The following is a 21,090-nucleotide window of genomic DNA, read 5'->3' on the forward strand; positions in this document are numbered from 1 at the left end:
ACTCTAACAGAACAGGTGATATGAATGAATCTGATCACGGGCAAGTTTCAGTTCTACAGGCAGTTTGAAATGAAAGACTGGATCACAGAAAATCCAGTGTACAGTTTTTTTTTTTTTTTCCCCAGACTCTTAAAAAGTTTAAAATCATTTTACCAATGTAAAAAGAATGAACATATGGGATTTTCCTGGTTATGTGCTCTAAGACAGACCCCTGGTTTACATCTCAAGGCCAGCTCACAATGGTGAGTGTGAGACTTCACACATTTTGTAAATTGTCAGCCAAGGTTGTCAACACCTTAGAGGAAATTATATTTTAAGAATAACACTTAAGCTGAAAGCACATCAACCTCAAAGCCAATGCACATATAATCTTATTTTAAGGCAAAATACTTAATGGGTGGAGGCAAACCCACTCTCCGGCTTTGTCTAAAAATGAGAAGAGGAGAGGCAGAGGGTTCTCCTCAGGAATTCTCAGACATCCCCGTGCATAATGCAGAGATGGCAGGTGCCCAGGGTTTAATCTCTTGTGTTTTGTTTTTGTCTTTGGTTTTTTTTTTCTTTTTTCCTCTAGCTCCTCTGTAAAATCAGACAATTTGAATCATCCCTGTAAGGACTGACAGAGTGTTGGAACAACCTGGACTTTTGTCCTTTGACTACCCAACAAAGGATTTTCCCTTATTTGGGGAAAATGTCATGATAGTAAAGATTGTGTTCAAATTAGAATCATTCTATAGTGTGACCTAGGATGTTTTCTCTGGCCTCTCTTTTTTCCTGTCCATTTCCCAAAGTCTGGGTTTTCTACTTTAGAGCAGGTTCTACCCATCCTTCACCCAGTAAACTCTTATACTGCTTGAGTGAACCTGAATTAGTTTCTGCCATTTGCAACCAAGAATCCTGACTTATAGGCCAACCTGTAAATGGAGCAGAAATTCCATACACTTGCCCTTGATGGATGGTCAGATTACCTATGAATGTTTCCAGCCACAGAGAGCACCCCACACCCCAAGGCCAGCTATTAGGATAATTGCAGCTATTGCAACATGGTTTTCTTCATTGAGATGAAGCATGCCTCCTTTCAACTTCTAACTGCAGCTCCCTTGGTTTATGCAATAACCCATAGCAAGCCAGACCCTTCTTTGATACTATAACTGAGTATGTATAGTTATACTGATCCTCTGTTCTTCATTTCTGGTTTCCAGGGAGAAGTTGCATCATCCTGGTCACCATCTCTCTCAGGATCCACCTCCTGTCAATATTTTTGACTGAACTCAAAACACACAAAAAAGCCAGTGTCTCCCAGGTATAGGACTATGGTGAAGGCATTATGCTTTCCTTCATTCTTAGTTCCTATGTCCCTATCACACATTGTTTCCTTCTTATTCACCTAAATTTTATCAAACCTATTTCTTGACCCCACCAGCTGGATGGTTTGGCAGCCAAAATGAGGAACATATTCAGTACCCTTAAGCCCTTAGCACAAGACCCCAGTGAGCAGGAGATCTGGTAATATTGACTTACCTGTGGCATTTTCCCGTAGACCTACATCAAAGGCAAGTTTATCTGTCTGGGATCTTGATGTGGTCAAACATGTTAGATACTGTGGAACAAGAGCAGATGCTAGTGAAGTCATGCTCTTCTACTGGGTCTTGGCATCTCTCCACTAGCTGGCTTCCACTTTTCAATTCTGACATTGAATTACTGTAGAAAGGGCTTGTTTATTGTAGTCAGTGATATATAACACATCCAAAATATACTTTTGTAGTATATTTAAAATCTCAAAGATGTTCTTATGTGATGACCCAGTGATTTAACTTCTGGGACCATACGCTACAGAAATAAGTCTGAAATTATTATTTTGAACATATTCAATCATATGCTTTATGAATTCAAAATATGCTTTATGAGTTCAAAAATACTGAGGAACTCTTACACTGGAGACAATATAAGTGGAACATATACAACTAACAATAATGGAAAGGCTGATAAACTTTGGTACTTCATTTTATGAAATATGCTATCATTAAGAGTTTTTATCATGAGTGTGTAATAGCATGGAACATATACAGCACAGTACACTTGCACAGGTAATAGATATGCAAAATTTAAATACCTGGCAACTATGCTAAAAGGAATTACACCAAACTGATAACTGAAGTTCTCTTTGGACAGTGAGAGATACCATGATGATTCCCCCACTTCTACCAAGTTTGTTTTTCAAACTTTCTATGAGCTGTGGAACTTCTTAGTATCTATGCTTTTTTTTTTTTTTAACTGTAAAATACATGTGCATGTAAAACTTAACAATGATATTTAAAATAACTTAATAATGGGGGAAAAAACCCTGGCCCATTCCTCGCCTCCTTTACTGACAGGCACAGCAGCTGATCTTGGATTTAGACCAGTTGGCAGATATGTGCTTAGAAAGTTATTTTCTGAGTTATTCTTCTACTTCTCTGCAACAGGAAAATGGAGAATCACCCCACTGTCCACAGTCCTATGTCCCCAGCTTCATTATCAGAGCTGCTCTTAAAAAGAACTAGCTAGTATAGAGTTTATCTTAACTTTTTTTGAGGGGGAGGGTCAGGACAGTAAATCTAATAATAAATAACATAATCCTTCAGCTCTCTGCCATGCTGTTGGCCTGAGTTTTCAAAGACAAGAGAAACATGCTGTTTGAGGGTAGGGTCTATTTATGTAGGAAAAAACAAATATGAAGGTTTGATTTACTCTATGGATAAGCACCAGGTTCCAAAAGATACACGCTCAATTCTCGATTCTAGACATCATTAAGATACAGAGTTTCCCACTCCCTAAATGTCCCCATCTCCTGCTCCAATAACCTTCCATTTGGTCACTTTTGTTCTCTGTCCTTTGCTACAAAAGACTACAATAGACGAATGTTGAGGTTGAAAAGGTCAACTTCTTACCAGTGCTCAGGGGAAAAAAATGCTGCAATAAATAAATTATTTAAGAGGCAGCTGCTGCCGCCACTGCCAGTGTGACAGTTCAAGCTTTGAGATGAACTTTGCAGCATACTGCAGGTGTACACGTGTGGAAATGAAGTCTGGAATTGATGTAACATTTTCCACTAGGGCCAGACAAAGATGACAAGACTTCCTCACACTGAGAGAGCAAGTGAGGATGACAGATGCAGGGACAGGAGCAAACACGTTGAGAGCTGACATGTATCATATTCGATGGGGGTCACGATTATCCTCCTTAAGATGCCCTGTCCTATATTGTTTTACAAATTGCATTGACTTAAAACTTGAACAATTTTTTCTCAGCTTACATTGAGTTATCCACATTTTGGTTGATTCTGGTTCTAGAGCCCTAACTGGTTACAGCCCAATGAGCTTTCTGGGACTGTTCTGCTTCATGTCTTCCTACTGCCTCTGGATTCGTGTAATACCTTCAAATGACTCCAGGACTGAAGGCAATGGATACAATCCCATTCCCTGCAGCTAGTCAAAAAGTTGAAACTTCACAAAAATCTCATCTGATTGATTTTTCTTCTATCCTGGCTATCCTTATATGCTCAAGAACTCCATCATTTCACAATTTATTTCTTCATTAAGTCAACAAATACTTATTGAGCACCTAGTATGTCAAGGCACAGTCCTTAGTGGAGTTAGGTTTAGTGAAATTAAAAAAAAAAAAAAAAGACAGGGTCTTCTGCCTCGTGGAGTGAGGAGGAGGGTAGTCAGACATTAAGCAAATACGTAACTGGAAAATGAGATAAGTTATATGAAGGAAACGAAAAGTCAGTGTGTTCTAATTATTTACATTTCAAATAATTTCTGCTGTTAATAATCTACAGGCTTGTTGGTTTCCTCTACCTTATCCCTTCCTTTTCCTCCTCCTCGAATGGTGAAAGCAGACATCCGATGTGCTTACCATTCCGCTGAAGGAGTGCCGCAGGAGAATCGCGTGGCCATATAGCAGGGTCCTGTGGCCACCCCCTTGTGCTGCCTGTGGGAAAAGACAAGGAAAAATGTCAGCACTGGCAGCTGGTGGCCCCTCTGAGAGCAAAGCATGACAAGAATTCTGGAAGACAGACTACAAAGAAAAGAGCCATGGCAAAGCTCCCAAAGAATTCATTCTAGAAGTAAGTGGCCAGCCTACAGGCATGGGGGAGATGCGTGACCACAGCCATGCAACATCCCTGGGAGAGGGTGTGTGAGGCCAAACCTCCTTTTGGAAATGTCCCCTGCCTGGGATCAGCAGAAACCCCAAGCTGTTCCACCAGAGAAGCATATAAATGAGATATGTACTGCTTACCTTCCTTTGAAACTTCTCAGAAGCGTTCAGAGCGAGAGAGAGAAACAAATGTGATGTCACTCTAGCCTAGCGACAGAAAAGCAGCTTGGGGGACAGGCATATGGTCACATTTTACACCCTGCGGTCTTTCCCCTTCAAGGCACTTGGCCTTCTACCCAATCAGTTAAATGGGTCTTATTCACCAGATCTCACCATTCCAGCTGACTCTGAAACCCAGGACTTTCAAAGGGCAACCAGTAATGCAGAAATAGGTCCATTGGTTGAGGTACCACCTGGTTCCTTCTCTGCCTCCCCGGGCAACCCCACTTGGGCTGTTTACTCAGTGGGAGCCAACCAGCAAGAGATGCTCAAGAGGAGAGGCAGCCCACTAGAAAGCCACTGTGTCTGCTGCTCTTCCCCTGAGTCTGAGTCACACGTTGCTATCTGAACTGAATAGCACACGATCACAGACGAAACTGTTACTATGGAAAAAACTGAAATCTAGAAGAAATCCTACAATTTTGGGGCATCAACCTTTTCAACCTTTTACCGAAATCTCTTCTTATCCTATGTTTCCTATCCTATTCCTACCCCCTCAGAGGCAGTCAAATAGTTTTGATCACACACGCCTTTTAGGAAAAAAATATTTGGGCACAGGACCCCATCACTAATGCATAAAAACATTTGAGCAGAGGACCCCATCCTTAGCACACAAAAAAGCATCCAAATGCTGAGATGAAAATGAATCCTAAAGAGAAATTCTAACACTTGTCTTCTATATGCCAAGGGCACCTCTTATGGCCCTTATTTTATTTAGACCCACATACCAGCAGCTCCAGAGGTGGTCTGAGGTTCTGCTCCTCTCCTGTACCTACCCTGCCTCAGAGCAATGAGCAACAAAGGGGAAAGCTGGGGGTATGGAGAGAAGGTGCAGGTCTGAATAATAAGGTCTAGAGTCATTTTATTTCAACTCTATTTGGATTAAAAGAATCACTCTGTCAAAGAGATAATCTTTTCATGTCATACTAGGAGGCTCAAGAAAAGAAAAATGATAGACGCGGTATCATGGTTTTTGAAAAGCAGATAACCATATATAAATGGGGCTGTACTCTCCTCAGAGCTTGGAGAGATTTAAGGGTTTCCCAGACTTCAATACAATGGAGGAATTAAATGTTCTTTGTGCTATTTCCGAATTTCTTGAAATCATTCGAACTAACTTCAGCTGCTGTATTAACAAATGTGTCAACAGCTATGTTAAAATTAGTCACACCAAATAATTTGTACATCCGTCAGTCTGATATTTTCCCGGCACACCTGCAATATTAGAAGCTAATTGATAGCGCATGATGACTTAGGTGTGGGTGTGTGCTTCCAAAACGGTCCCGTGTCTCCAGCTAAACTACTGACTAAGTAATATGTCCTGGTGTTAACCATGGGTCACACCCCCATCTTTGTTCCCATCAACCCAGCGAGTAATCTTAAAAAGAGTCCAGCATCGCTGACCACAGAAAGTGGCACGGGAGAGGTCCGTGCTCCTCCTCTTCTCTGGCACTGCTGGAAACCTCTCCTGGCCCTCATGTCCTTTATTATAGTGCCAAGAGAAAAGCAGAGAGACAAAGTCCAGGTGCCCCACTGGGACTGAATGCGACAGCACTGTGCTGCACCCAGGAGGTTTCCCAGCCCCACTCCTCCCTCCACTGGGGCAACAATCTCTCTGCGGGTGGATGTCTGCTTGTTACAGCCTAAGCCTCTGGACGTTGCTCCACAGTACTTGCTTCGCTAGGGCCTGGGGTGGAGCCTGGGAATTAGCATTTCTAACAAGTTCCCAGGGACATGACACTGAAGTTCCTGGTCCTGTGATGACATCCTGAGAACCACTGCTTAAGGAACGATCAAGCTTCAGTGCTTGGAAGAGGAGAGGAGCTTTTCCTGCAGAAGCTTTGATATTCATCATTCTGGGAGATCTACTCTGGGCACAGGCTATACGTAGGCGCTTTACGTAACATCGTAGCTCGTCCTCCTAAGTTTCCTAAGTAGGAATAATTTCTTCCATTTATAAGGTGAGGAGTTTGAAGTTCAAAAAGGGTAAGTATCTTGCCGTCTATCATATGGCTGGATGTGGTGGGGGGTGGGGAGTGAACTCACAGTTCATTGCAGAACTTGAGCTCGTTTCACTCTGGTTTCTGTAATATCTTCATTTGCCGACTGTGTACAAAACCACTATACAAAGTAACCAGGGAAGCAGGAGATGGACATATTTCCTCAGCTCCTAAATGAAGGTGAACTCTTATGGCTGGGATTTAGTGAACACTAAGCATCCAGCAGACACAGAACCATGCCAAGTGTGCTATGTGTATGATCTCACTTTATATTTGCCATTAATGCTGTGATATAATTAGAGTAATTATCTCCATTTTATGGCAATGCAAATTGAGGTTTCAAGAGGTTACATAACTTGCTCAAAGTCATACAGGTTCTAAGGGCAGAGTTGGGATTTAACCATTTGCTACGTTGTCTCCTTCTCGGTAGTCTGGTCTACAAGAAAGTCTACAAAGACTCGGTATTAAAAAAAAAAAAAATGTTACAAATAGGAAACAATCTGCCTATTAACACAGATGAAAACAAGAATCACTGGAATAGACCAGGAGGGTAAAAAGGGCATTGAGAAATAGCTTTTATTTTTTAATTTAATTTTTTTAAAATTTATTTTTAGATTATTTTTTATAAACATATATTTCTATCCCCAGGGGTACAGGTCTGTGAATCATCAGGTTTACACACTTTACAGCACTCACCATAGTACATACCCTCCCCAATGTCCATAACCCCACCCCCCTTCTCCCAACCCTCTTCCCCCCAGCAACCCTCAGTTTGTTTTGTAAGGTTAAGAGTCACTTATGGGGGATGCCTGGGTGGCTCAGTTGGTTAAGCAGCTGCCTTCGGCTCAGGTCATGATCCCAGCGTCCTGTGATCGAGTCCCACATCGGGCTCCTTGCTCAGCAGGGAGCCTGCTTCTCCCTCTGCCTCTGCCTGCCACTCTGTCTGCCTGTGCTTGCTCTCTCCCCCTCTCTCTCTGATAAATAGATACAATCTTTAAAAAAAAAAAAAAGAGTCACTTATGGTTTGTCTCCCTCCCAATCCCATCTTGTTTCATTTATTCTTCTCCTACCCCCTTAACCCCCCATGTTGCATCTCCACTTCCTCATATCAGGGGGATCCTATGATGGTTGTCTTTCTCTGATTGACTTATTTCGCTAAGCATGATACCCTCTAGTTCCATCCATGTCATCGCAAATGGCAAGATTTCATTTCTTTTGATGGCTGCATAGTATTCCATTGTATATATGGAATATACATCTTCTTTATCCATTCATCTGTTGATGGACATCTAGCTTTATTGATAAGGTAGACCGTGACGGGTCCAAGTGTTGATCGTCAATGAGAGTTAGAAGGAGGAACCCACGTGAGCAAAGGCCTGGAGGTGGAGAGTACAGAGCCCACGTGGGGACTAGTCAATAATTCACTGACTAGCACTGGGGTCAGCTGCAAGGAGAGGCAACATCTGGAAAAAAGTTAGGGCACAGATATGGGGCAGTCAGATTATGGAGGACGATGACTGACCGTTCCACAGCTACCAGGACACTGGTGTAGGGTTTTATTTGTTTGTTTTTCTTAGTAGTGTAGGTTTTTAGAAGGAGAGTGTCGCAATCCAACATGCACCTTTGGAGGTAACCCTGACAGCACAATGGTGGAAGAACTGGAGGTGTCAAACCCCAGGGACAGAAAAAATCATTCTTTCATTTTGTTTCTATGACAACAGGAGAGTGTGGACCAAAACCTTGGTGTCATCCTTGACTCCTTCCTCCCGCTCAGGCTCTATATGGGTGCCACCTTCGAAATGCATTCTACACCAAGTATTCAGTACCCTGCTGCTGCCAGGCTGGTTCAGCCTACTGCCTGTTTTATCTGGATGGCAGTAATGGCCTCCTAACTCTGCTACCTGCTGCACCCCTACTTCCCACTCCGTCTTGTAGTCAGAGCCAACACGGCAGCCACAGCCAACATTTTATAGCCGTTAGTTACATCGTGTTACCTTCTTGTTCAGCTCTCCCCCTATTCCCCTGCCACCCACCATGGCTCCCTTTTGCACTTAGACGTGCAATGTCCTCGCCATGGCTTCCAAGACCCTGCATCAGGACTTGGCAAATATTCTCTGTAAAAGACCAGACAGTAAAGATTTTAGGCTTTACAGGGCACACGTGGTCTCTGTCATATAGTCTTTATTTCAACCAACTTTTTCAAAACTTAAAAACCATTCTTATCTAGAGAGCTGTCCATAAATAAGCCACAGCCTGGATATGGCCCCAGGCATTGGTTGCTGATCTTTGTTGTCCCTGATGTAGTTCCAACTCTGACATCATCACTTACCATGAGTGTGAGCCCCATCACCACCTCTGCTCCTGCCACTTGGGCCTCCCTCTGTTATTCAGACTAGGCTGCTCCCTCCTAGAACAGGACCCCGGTGCATGTGTTCCTTTCCACCTGGAATGCTCTTCCCTCCAATATCCTCATGGCTTAGGGCCGGCTCTATTCAGTTCTGTGCTTATATATCTCATTACAGAAACCCTTCTGAAAGAAAAAGGGTCTTATCACTCCTTCTGAAAGAAAAATCACCCTTACTCTGTCATAATTTGCTGCTATATTATTTCTTGAGGCATTTAGTATCAACTGACATGAATTCATGTTATTTTTGATATCTATCTTCTGCCACTTCCAAAGATATAAGGTCCGTGTGCCTGTTGTGTTCTCTGCCATATCAACATCACTTTTATCAGTGCCTGGCAAAGAGGAGGCACTCACATTCATATTTCCTAGATGAATAAATAATAATTATACAAAGTGATCCTTTTGTCTCCTTTTTACAGATGGGAAAAGAAAAACTGTCCCATACTCAGCTTGTAAGCAGTGAGCCTGGATCTGAACCTGTACCACAAATTTTACTAACTCTTTCCAGAGTTTGACTAATTCTGGAAGAACATTCCGGGAAAGATGTGATATGCTATACAGATGACTGCATAGGACTGTTCACAGAAATCCAGACCTCAAGACTGTGAGGCTTCATGGGGATGGCAGTCCTGATCCTCCACAAGTGACCTCCACAGGCACCATTGGCAGGAGGAGATTCTTAGGTACCACCTCAAAGGATGGGAGTGGGGTAGGGCAAAGCTGGTAAAAGCACCTGCTGCCAGGTTCAGCAGAAACATGTTCCACCAGATCATTAATTCCATCATGTTGACTGTAATTTTAAAATTAATTCCATCACTGATATTTCTTTTGGTGGTTATCAGAAGACAGTGCCTCCCCATAAGGGAAACATGATGTGGCAACAGACAAAGGGTAACAGTGTTTCTCTCCAGCCATACATAAGTATTTCAAGACTCTTAGACCTCTAAACTACCTTCTTTGATAATCTGGAACCCCAATTCCTCTCCAGGGGTCCCAGGCTCTGAGAAGGCTCCTTGGTGAATGTAGCACACCCCATTAAATGCCTCAGAGGCCACCTTCCTGGGAGAGCCTGGAGGGCATGAAATCATTGGCTGGATGATGGCTTATAAGCACATGCTTTCATTTTCCTTTCCTTCCCTACCGTACTTCTGTTCTGTTCTTTTAGTCGATCAAAGAAAGAAAGAAACCTTTCTAGAAGGTCACAAAGCATTATTTCCTCAACATGCTAGAGGCCCTTTTACGTTGCTCAGGAGGACTGCATTTCTTCTGATACAAGTGACAACTGATAAGGAGGCCATATAAGTAAAAACCAAAACCAAATAGAGCAAAACAAAACACCCCAGTAACACCTAATGATATAAACAAAGGCAGGTAACTCACTATTTTCACTTAGAAAACAGAATCAAAGATTCTATCCGCAACTGAAAAATATTCAGTTTTTAGCAACTTAGATGAGTTAAACCTTCAGAATGAAACCACAAACCTTTATTCTATAAAATACAATTTGATTTGTGAAATAGAGAGGTGTACTTTGATACAGAATAAGAATACCAATATTTGTAAATGCTTTTTCTTCTAAATTTAACTTATAGATTTAAGGCAGTTTTAATGAAAATTCCAATAGAGTATTTTGGAATTCAGCAAAATTGCTGTAAAATTCACCTGGAAATATAGACATTAGGACATTTTTATTCAGAAAGAGAACTAAGTTTTAGTGAATATTATGAAGTAAAATTAATTTGTTCATTCTGGTACTGGTTCAAAAAGAGGAATGTAGCACGATATAGGCAGCCCATAAACAAATATAAATATAGCATGTGATAAAGCAGATTTTTAGTACAATGGTGGTGAGAAGGCAGTGTTATTAAGCAAATGTCACTAGGATAGGTGGACAGCAAATCAAAAAGCATTCAGGAAGATCCACAGGAAATATAAAAGATTTTGGATGGATAACAGAATCAACTATTTAATTTTAAAATTAAATTCTAGAACAACTAGCATGTAATAGAATGGTCCCACATTCTTTACAGACCTAATATTTATCCTTGCTTTGAAGTAACAGATGCACTCCAAGGAAACAATAACCAGATCAGATTGTAGCAAGATCACTGAACTTCAGAGCACTGGAAACAACATTTAATAAATTACAGAATACTTTGCATCACTATGACACAGGGGTTTCCATCTTGTTGAAATGTAAGAAACAAACTAAGCCTCAAGTAAAGAAATAGGCGAAGGATATGAATAAAGGATTCCTAGCAGGAATGAAATTAAAACATATGGAGGGGATTTTTATCTCTTCTCATAATGAAAGGAATGACAACTAAAGCAATTTTTATACATCATTTTACATCAACTAAATCTGCAAAAGAATAGGGGAAAAAAATGCTGTCAGAGCTGCAATTTAGCTGGTGTGATCCCCCGCACAGTGACACTGAGTGCAACTCTTTGGCATGGCAATGTGGTAATATATTAAAGATCCGCAAAGATGTCCATGACCTTTGCTTTAGTAATTCCACTTCTGGAAGTAATTCGAGAAAAGCAAAAAAGTATGCACACTGTTGTGATGAGAGAATTATAATGGAGGCAAACAAAACACCTGGAAGGAGCCTAAATGTTCAAAAGAAAAATGCTGTCTAGGAATCATGGGCTTCTTCAGGATGTTCTATCCCACAGCCATTAAAGAAGTCAATTACAGAGGCTACAAGAAACAGAGGAATGTGTTGCCACTTGTCACTGTGAAAAGGCAGAATGAAAAATGCTTTTGACTGTTATATATATGCAAGAATGATAAAGCAACCTATGAAAAGGCAATAGACATTTGGTTGATTGCAAAACCAAGGGAGAGTTTTCCAAATTTTCAACACTACCATCACGTCATTTCAATTAAAAAAAAAAAAAAAAGCAAGCTTGTTGGGGACAACTGTTGAATGTGTTTAAAGAAGTGGAGTGCCCTAAAAGTGTTTTGTCTATTTGTTGACACTGCATTTGCTCAAGGATGTCATATGCTTGCCAGAATCCTCAGTGAGTGACTTTCCCTGCCTAAAGCGTTGATGGCAAGGCATAGCAGTATGCCTTCGTTTTGGCATTGATCTGGAGTATGGCTCTTTCCTGGTGATAAGTGGAAACCCAGGGAGCCAGTCTTTATCCAGGATGGCTCTGACCCCCTCCTAAGTTCCCTCAGACCCTGTTCCACACTCCAGAAGAAAACAATCTCTTACCACAGAAACTCGCTCCTGCTGGAATCCCAAACACACTGTTCTTTTGTCTTTTGAGGACCCTTCACCATGGGTCCCATCCTTGTTCCTGGAGACTTGGTTTCTCCACTATTCGATGCTTTCAAGGCTGCTTCCCCAAGCTGCTAGACTCCAGAGGTCCACCTCCCCCTATTGCTAGAGGCCAGCCCAATAGCCCACTGTGGTCAAACACCCAAGTCCACACTTTTTCAGAGGGGTGGGAAGATGAGACTATACTTCCCCAGCTCAAAGGGCAACAAAGGAACTGATGCGGCATTTTCCAAGGAGGTCTTGATAATAAACTCCTGCTAGCAGGGATGATTTTTCTTCTTTAATGATGAATTACATAGGCCACCGAAATTTAGGAAGTGTAGACCAGGGGTGGGCGCGCAAACGCCCAGATTAGTTTGACTTGTGCTCTGAAGTCAGAATCAGGGAACAGGACAAAAATAAGCACATTCTAGTCATGTGAATTCCCTTACTTTGTGGGACATCCCCAAGGGCCTAATGCAGACCACTACACACTTTTCTTCACCACTTTTTCTGAATCAGGTACTCTACTTTTCAACGAGGTAACTGCCAAATTCAACTTTTCCTGGGCTCCCCCTCTTGGGATATAAAACACTATAGAAGCACAAGGGGCCATTCTTCTAATTTGACACCTTGATTTTCTATTTGTAATAGGATGATTACTATGGACCTAAAACTCTTAGAGGAACCTGAACCAATGTCTACAGAGAGCCACACCTTCAAGACAGAATCCCCTGAAGGTGTTTTCTCCCGTAAGAAATCCTTCAAGAGAATCTGGGGCAACTCAACCAGGACAGTGCAGGACTTTAGCTAAATGTACCTGAAAGGAGGCCACATTCTGGACACCGTTGATGGGCCTCTTGGGATATCATTAAAAATGGAAATAACAAAATAGAATTTTAACGTTTAGAAAAGAGGAGGAAGGTGTGCCACCGAACAGCCCCACTTCCCCAAGTTCAGTGATCATGGCAGTCTCCCCAGTTGCCTTTCCAATACCACAGGCCCACATGACAGAGGCTGTGAGGCACAATAGGACCCCCAAGAGAAAAGGCTGACTCGGGTTGGCTGAAGGCCTACGGCAGTCGCTGTTCCTTCTGCTACATGTTCTTGCAGCAATAAAGCAGGGGGATGGGACCCCAGGGAGCTCCACCTCCCATACCCTCAGTGCTTCCCCTCCCATCACCTCCTACCACAGGACTGAAGAATGGAATGGCCCAAAAGCTATGCTTAACAACAGGCTATTCTCTGTTCTTTCATTTTTAAAGTACAGAGGACACAAACAAAGCCAACAATCCATCCCCAACCACCTACCACCAATGCCAGACTTACCACTCCCACAGCTAATAATTCATTCGATTCAGCCAACCCAACCTCTTGGAAGCACCTCGAATTATTTGCCCTGGATGAGAAGACTCTGACCATCTCATTTTTGTTCAGTTCATAACTTCCTCAGCCACATGGAAGTATTTTAGAACAAAAGGATGAAAGGCCACAGCCTGATTTGAGAAACTAAATTCTGGGTCATGAGCACCGTCTATAACCAAAAGTTGCACAGCGGGGAGGTGTTCTGTTCCGGGAGGAAGCCCCTCCTACACTGATTTGGCCCAAATCTTACAGAGATTTTAGGAAGTAAAATCTGAGATGGCTCAGATGAGCTGGGATTGAAAAGAAGCTTTGGGGGTAAGCCGGAATTCATTCTTTCTTGGAAACGCTTAAATCCATGAGAAAGAAGCGTCCTTGCACAGTGTAGACTTAAATCCTGAATGCATAGCTAAAGGCAACTGAGGCATCTCTTTTCAAGTTTCTAAAAATAAGTTTTCGATCCATGAGAATCTATGTAGACAGCTGCAAGCATCTGCCTTCCCCCCTCTCCTAATCTATGGAGTTTGGGGAACAAATCAAGTTACTCTGTGAGGTTCCCGCTAGGGCCAGGATTTCACAAACACTGATCTTTTCTTTTCAAATATTTTATTTATTTATTTGAGACCAAGAGCACAGAGGGAAAGGGCGGGGGAGAAGCGAACATCCTGCTGAGCAGAGACACTCCTCCTCCCTCCACCACTCCGGATATGGGGCTGACTGAGCCAACAGAGGCCCCTCACAAACACTGATTCTGAAAAAGGAAGATACGCATTCTCCATGGTGGGGAAAGAGCTGGCTCTTGGGATGCCTCCAAACTCAGCACAAGGTCATTCTAGAAACATCTGTGCTTTCCTTTGAACATAGATGTCCCAGAGAAACCAGACAGCCAGAATGGGAGCTCTAACACATGTTTCTTTTTATGGCATCTTTGAAGAGAACAAAATGACAGGAGATATTTGTCAGGGTAGTAATGACAATTAGATTGATGGCAAGTATACTTTAGAAAGAGGTGAAGCAATTATTTTCTCCGAAGTCATGTTTGCCCCTTTGTCCCATAGCTAACAGACTTCTAAGAATCTGACATTGCCCATTTCATTCATCACATAAAAGAACCCAAGCAGCCAGATTTGTTTTCCATTTACTGCTCTGGTTATGATTTGAAACACCCATACTCATCATTCGTCAGGCCTTTGAGGAAACAGTGGACCAGCAGCCTCAGAGGGTCAAGACTAAGCACTCTGCCCAATCCTGGCCTTTCATCCAAGCTAACATACACTCAATATTTTCTACAAAGAGTTTAACATCTGAAAGGTCAGATTACCTTGACATGAAAAAAAATCAAACACTGTCTGTAATCTACTATTTCTCTAGGAGGAAAAAAAAAAATCCCTGTTCATTCTATAGATAATAAAAATAGGAGTAAGTTTTTATCATAAAACTGCCATTGAGTCCTACTGTGTGCAAGCATGTTTACCCATGTGGGCTATGAGGCAGAAAATGATATCGATTCTATTTTGATCTTTGACCCACCTTCCTTTCTCCTGCACTCCTTAACCTATTTTTTCTCTCTCCTGGATGTTCTTTCATTCCTCATACCAGCCCCAATTATGATCTTGCTGGACAGACATCAATTCATCCTGTTCTTTCTACATCCATACAACAAGCCCGGGGCCATATATCTGAGCAAAACAAACACACAGCCTGATCTTTCCTTGAAGAACAAGAAGTGGCCTTGGGTGGAGAAGCTGATTCTGTATACCTATGGGCCCGTGTAAGGAAGCTAGGTGCCCCTAATACTTTTTATCTATTCTGCTCAATACAATAGCTATAATCATTATAATACAATAGCACAATCATTCTGAACATTTCATGGACTGATTGTAGACAAGCAGTCTTCGGCTATCTTTCAGAATCACTGGTAGAGCCTTAAAAACAAAAACAAAACAAGCAAAACAAATCCTCTACAGCAGTAAAGCCTGGACCAATTCCCTAAGCTGCTCATTAATAGGTCTGTGATGGGGCCTGGGTTCTCAGGTGGTTCCAATAAACAGCCAGTCTGGAGAATCACCCCTCTGGGACTCCTCAACCCCACTGGAGACCTCATCCAAGTCATCCGTAGGATACTTAAGAGCCAGCAAGTACTTCTCTGTTCTCAGATATGTCCTTCTGGATCAGTGACTGATTTTACCTTTTAGCATTTCTCTAGAACTCCCATGATGCAAAGAACAAATATGGTTGCTTCCCCTTGTACTTGACAGCGGTTGTCAAACTAAAAATGGACTTTCTCTGCTTCTCCATCCCTGAGCTCTACTGGCATCTTTGTGACAGATGGAAAGACAAAATCCCTACTGTCACATATATGTGGTGAGTCCCACCACGAGGACCCCAAGACCCACTCCTCTTCACCATGTTGAAGGGAAGCTACACTCTTCCTGAGCTGCCTTGTCCATATTCTGGACCTCCTTCCCCACCAACCTGAACTCCACTGGGCCTGGGAAAAGATAGAGTTTATGGCAAAGAACAGAGCAGGTTTGGGGGATAGGTCTTTTACTTTTCTCCGATACTACTGGGTCACTCCTCTCCCTACTCAGTCATCCCTGCCGTTTTCACTCTGGTTCTGTGCTTTCTTAGGACCCCTGCCCTGAAGGCTACACTTCAGCACTCTGCATTTTTATTGGCAACTTTTACAATTTACAATTTAATGATTTTCAATTTTTACAATTTAAAACGAACAATTTTTTCTACTTTTCTGTGTCTGCAAGGCTCGTGTCTCTTAGAGGTGTTCTGAATCCTCTAATGTTTAATCAGGGCCCTACACACGGCTGCTTTCAAAGGCCCACCCTTCAGAGGCCTCGCTTAGGTCTCAGTGTTCCAGCTCCCACCCAGCTCTCTGTCAAAGAGAAAAATAACAGTGTTTTGTTTCTTTGTTTTAAAAAAAGAAGTCTTTTCTGCTGATCTGTGAATGGAAGCCAGGGAATGGGAAGGGCAAAGCACCATTGGATCTGTTTTTCTCCACACTGTGCAGAGAGTAAATTCATCACCCTGACATTGGAAGGAGAACCTACTAAGACTGACAGGAAAACCCAACTTCCCTTGAGCTGCAAGGGAAGCTTTGTTGAGTGAGGGAAATACTAAAATTAGCAACACTGATCTGTGAGAGGAGGAGGGGAGAAGCTCAGAAACATGGAGTACGGTTCACAATCCGAACCCCAAAATAAAACTAAACTTCAGTTGTGTTGATATTTGCCTCCTTCAATGGCTGGAGAAAAATCAATCAATCCATCATTTCCCAGTGGGGTTGGTAGTTATCATTAATGTAATATGGTGACTTGGAACTGAAAATAACATTGCAAACAATGAGCTAGCTAAAAAATAAAGAAAAGGATCTCGTCTACAATAGCACCAAAAACAATAAAATACTTGGGAATAAATTTAACCAAGATGAAAGTTCTTTATACTGAGAAGTACATGGATTGGAAGAATATTGTCAAAATGTCTATACTAAGTCATCTATAGATTCAATGCAATCCCTGTTGAGAGTCCAATGACATTTTTCACAGAAGTAGAAAAACCACCTAAAATGTATATGGAACCACAAAGACCCACAAAGCTAAAGCAATACTGGGAGAGGGAGAGAAGAATGAAGCAGCAGGCACCACACTTCATGATTTCAAGCTTTATTATGGAGATAAAGGGATCAAAACAGTATAGTACTGGTGTAAAAACAGATGTACATAGACCCATGGAAGAGAATCAAGAGCTCAGAAATAAACCCACGCATCATAGTCAACTAATATTTGCCAAGGGAGCCAAGAATATTTGATGGAGAAAACACAGTCTGTTCAATTAACAATGCTGGAGAAAGTGGATATTTAAATGTAAAAGAACAAAACTGACTCCTGGCTTATACCACTCACAAAAAATAACTTGAAATGGACTAAGGACCTAAATGTAAGACCTGAAACCATAAAACTCCTAGAAGAGAACAGGGGAAATTCCTTGACATAGGCCTTATCAATGGATTATTTTTAAGATGACATCTAATGCACAAACTACAAAATGAAATATAAACCAGTGGGACTGTGTCAAACCAAAAATTTGCACGGTAAAAGAAATGATAACAAAGTAAAAAAGGCAACCTACAGAATGGAAGAAAATATTAACAAATCATGTGTCTTAAAGGACTAGTGTCCAGAATCTATAAAGAACTTAGCAAACTCAACACCCAAAGAACAAATAATCCAATCAAGAAATGGGCAGAGGACATGAACAGACATTTCTGCAAAGAAGACATCCAGATGGCCAACAGACACATGAAAAAGTGCTCCATATCACTCGGCATCAGGGAAATACAAATCAAAACCACAATGAGATATCACCTCACACCAGTCAGAATGGCTAAAATCAACAAGTCAGGAAATGACAGATGCTGGCGAGGATGCGGAGAAAGAGGAACCCTCCTACACTGTTGGTGGGAATGTAAGCTGGTGCAGCCACTCTGGAAAACAGCATGGAGGTTCCTCAAAATGTTGAAAATAGAACTGCCCTATGACCCAGCAATTGCACTATTGGGTATTTACCGTAAAGATACAAACGTAGTGATCCAAAGGGGCACATGCACCCGAATGTTTATAGCAGCAATGTCCATAATAGCCAAACTATGGAAAGAAGCTAGATGTCCATCAACAGATGAATGGATCAAGAAGATGTGGTATATATACACAATGGAATACTATGCAGCCATCAAAAGAAATGAAATCTTGCCATTTGTGACAACATGGATGGAACTAGAGTGTATCATGCTTAGTGAAATAAGTCAAGCAGAGAAAGACAACTATCATATGATCTCCCTGATATGAGGAAGTGGTGATGCAACATGGGGGCTTAAGTGGGTAGGAGAAGAATAAACGAAACAGGATGGGATTGGGAGGGAGACAAACCATAAGTGACTCTTAATCTCACAAAACAAACTGAGGGTTGCTGGGGGGAGGGGGTTTAGGAGAAGAGGGTGGGGTTATGGACATTGGGGAGGGTATGTGCTTTGGTGAGTGCTGTGAAGTGTGTAAACCTGGTGATTCACAGACCTGTACCCTGGGGATAAAAATATATGTTTATAAAAAATTAAAAGTTAAAAAAAACAAATCATGTGTCTGATAAGGAATTAATATCTGATGTATAAAGAACTCAGACAACTCAATAGCAAAAAGCCTTAAATAATCCAATTAAAAAATAACCAAATGGACATCTTTCTTAAAAAAAGACATGAAAATGGCCAAGCAATACACAAAATGTTGTTCAACATCACTGATCATCAGGGAATGCAAATTAAAACCACAATAAGATGTCATCTCACATGTGTCAGAATGGCAATCATTCCCCTGACACCCCACAAAAAAAACAAAACAAAACAAAAAACCTCCATGGGATAACAAAGCTGGCGAGGATATAGAGAAAAAGGAAACTTCATGCACCATTGTTAACAATGTAAATTGATATAGCCACTGCGGAAAACAATATGTACGTTCCTCAAAAAATTCAAAATAGAACCACCATATGATCTAACAATGCCATCTCTGGGTATCTGTCCAAAATAAAAGAAATTACTCTATGGAAGAGAGATCTGCACCCCCATGTTCATGCAACATTATTTATAATAGTCCAGACATGAAAACAATCTAAGTGTCCATCAACAGATGAATAGATAAAGAAATTTGAGGGGTGTGTGTGTGTGTGTGTGTGTATACACAGATGAAGAAGTTGCCTGTGTCTTGTTCTCCATGAAATGGAACCAGAGTTGTTCAAGTTCATGTTTGTGACAGAAGAATACGATAGGTCTGTGTATACACACACACACGCACACACACACACGATGGAATACTATTCAGTCACAACCTCGAGGGTGTTATGCTAAGGGAAATAAGACAGAGAAAGACAAAACTGTATAATCTCACTTATTTATGGAATCTAAAAAGAGGCAAAGTCATAGGAAAAGAGATCATATCTGTGGCTACCAGAAGTAGTAATTAAGTAAATGTGGTCGAAAGGGACAATCTTGTAGTTTTGAATCAGTATTGAGGATGTCATGTACAACATGATTGAGGATGAGAAATAACACTGATCTATGGTATATTTGAAAGTTGCTAAGAGTACATCCTAAAAGTTCTCATCACAAGGAAAAAATTTTTGTACCTACATGAGATAGTAGTTATTAACTAAACTTGCTGTGGTAATAATGTTACAGTATATGAATGTCAAGTCATTATGCTGCATTAAACTTACACAAGTATTATATGTCAGTTTTATCTCAACAGAGCTTAAAAAAAGAAAACACTATAGCTGATCTCTGCTTATTACTCTGCAAGACACTGCTGCTAATGATCCCCAGGAACCGGAAGAAGGTAACAAGTTATCTAACAGAGTCAGTCCAAAGTGAGAGGGAGAGCCAGAGGGATGGATGGACTTAAGCCAAGGCCACTATAAAAATTCCTGGTAACCTATTAATGCCTACTAATCAATATTGAACCATTGCTGTTTAAGCAGCTTGAAGAATCAAGGAAGATCTTCCTTAACATGCTAGAAAACGGTGCCATGAAGCCAGAAGATGGAAACAGCATACAGGAGGTTCTCCAAAAGTGCTTTTTAAGTAAATGGAGAAGGCACAGCATAGTACAATATAGCTAAAGACCACAGGAAATCTGTTATCTCACAGAGAAAAGAAAAGCTTAATAAGGGCTCTTATAAAGACAGGAAAAATTGAATGATACTGGAATTATACCAGAGATATCATTGGGATCTTTACATTCTTCATAAAAATAAAGAATCCCTAAGGTGCATGACATAACCTCTCCTCTGTATCCTGCTCATCTCTCCTCCATTAGCCATAGCAGAGGCTATGTCATATGCATCTCTAACACCAGAGGTTTGCCTCTGACTTGTTCTCCATGAAATGGAACCAGAGTTGTTCAAGTTCATGTTTGTGACAGAAGAATTACGATCAGTCTGGGTTGCCTTGTTGCCACACTGGAGCAAGGATGCTCTCAAAGACCTCAGCAGTGACTTTTAGGAGGCTCCCATGCACTCCCTCTGACCAAGCACAAGGGATCCGGGCATCACAGAGAAAACGATGACTGTATTTTGTAACGTGCAGGGTATTCGGAAAGAGAGAAGAGTCTAAGTAATACGAGAGCAAAGAATGGGGTGACACAGTGTGAGCAAGTTCACTGTAATGCAAAGTCCAGTTTCCAGTAGTCTTAAAGTCTTCTCAGTTCAAATTATGATTGTCTTATATTGATGTTATTTTTCAGTCCCTAGATTATAAAACAAGGATGTACATTAGAGAGGCTATTTAGCAGGTGGAAGAACTCTGGATAATGTGTTCAGCTCTTGTCACTGATTTGTTATCATGGTGACCCCCTTGTCCCTTATTAGTAAACTATCATGGAGATTACTGTTTAAAAAAAAAAAAAATCCAGTCTGAAAAATTGTAGGAACTCTATCTGGGACAGAATGCAGGGCAGGATCTCATAGGCTACAAACTGGGCTTTCTGGAGCCAGGTGTCCCTGACTTCAAGGAGGCTGGGGACATAAGGGGTAGGTTGTTGTCTCACCGGCCTCTGCTCTGGAACCCAATAGGATGTGTGGGGAAAAGGTGGATTCAGCCCAACTTTCCTTTCCCAGATGAAGTAAGTGTATTTAG

The 21,090-nt window shown here is 41.5% G+C and overlaps 1 protein-coding gene across 1 annotated transcript in view; it reads right to left on the minus strand.

The window, feature by feature from the left end:
• The window catches only part of RYR3 (ryanodine receptor 3), a 352,315-nt gene that overhangs the window by 286,172 nt on the left and 45,053 nt on the right, over positions 1-21,090 (minus strand). Inside the window, exons 4-5 of the mRNA XM_059183407.1 lie at positions 3,898-3,972; positions 1,519-1,597 (exon numbers count right to left, since the gene is read on the minus strand). Coding sequence (XP_059039390.1) covers positions 1,519-1,597; positions 3,898-3,972 — 154 coding nt within the window. The remainder of the gene's footprint in view (positions 1-1,518; positions 1,598-3,897; positions 3,973-21,090) is intronic.

This window comes from Mustela lutreola, chromosome 7, assembly GCF_030435805.1.
Source record: "Mustela lutreola isolate mMusLut2 chromosome 7, mMusLut2.pri, whole genome shotgun sequence".
Lineage (NCBI taxonomy): Eukaryota > Metazoa > Chordata > Mammalia > Carnivora > Mustelidae > Mustela > Mustela lutreola.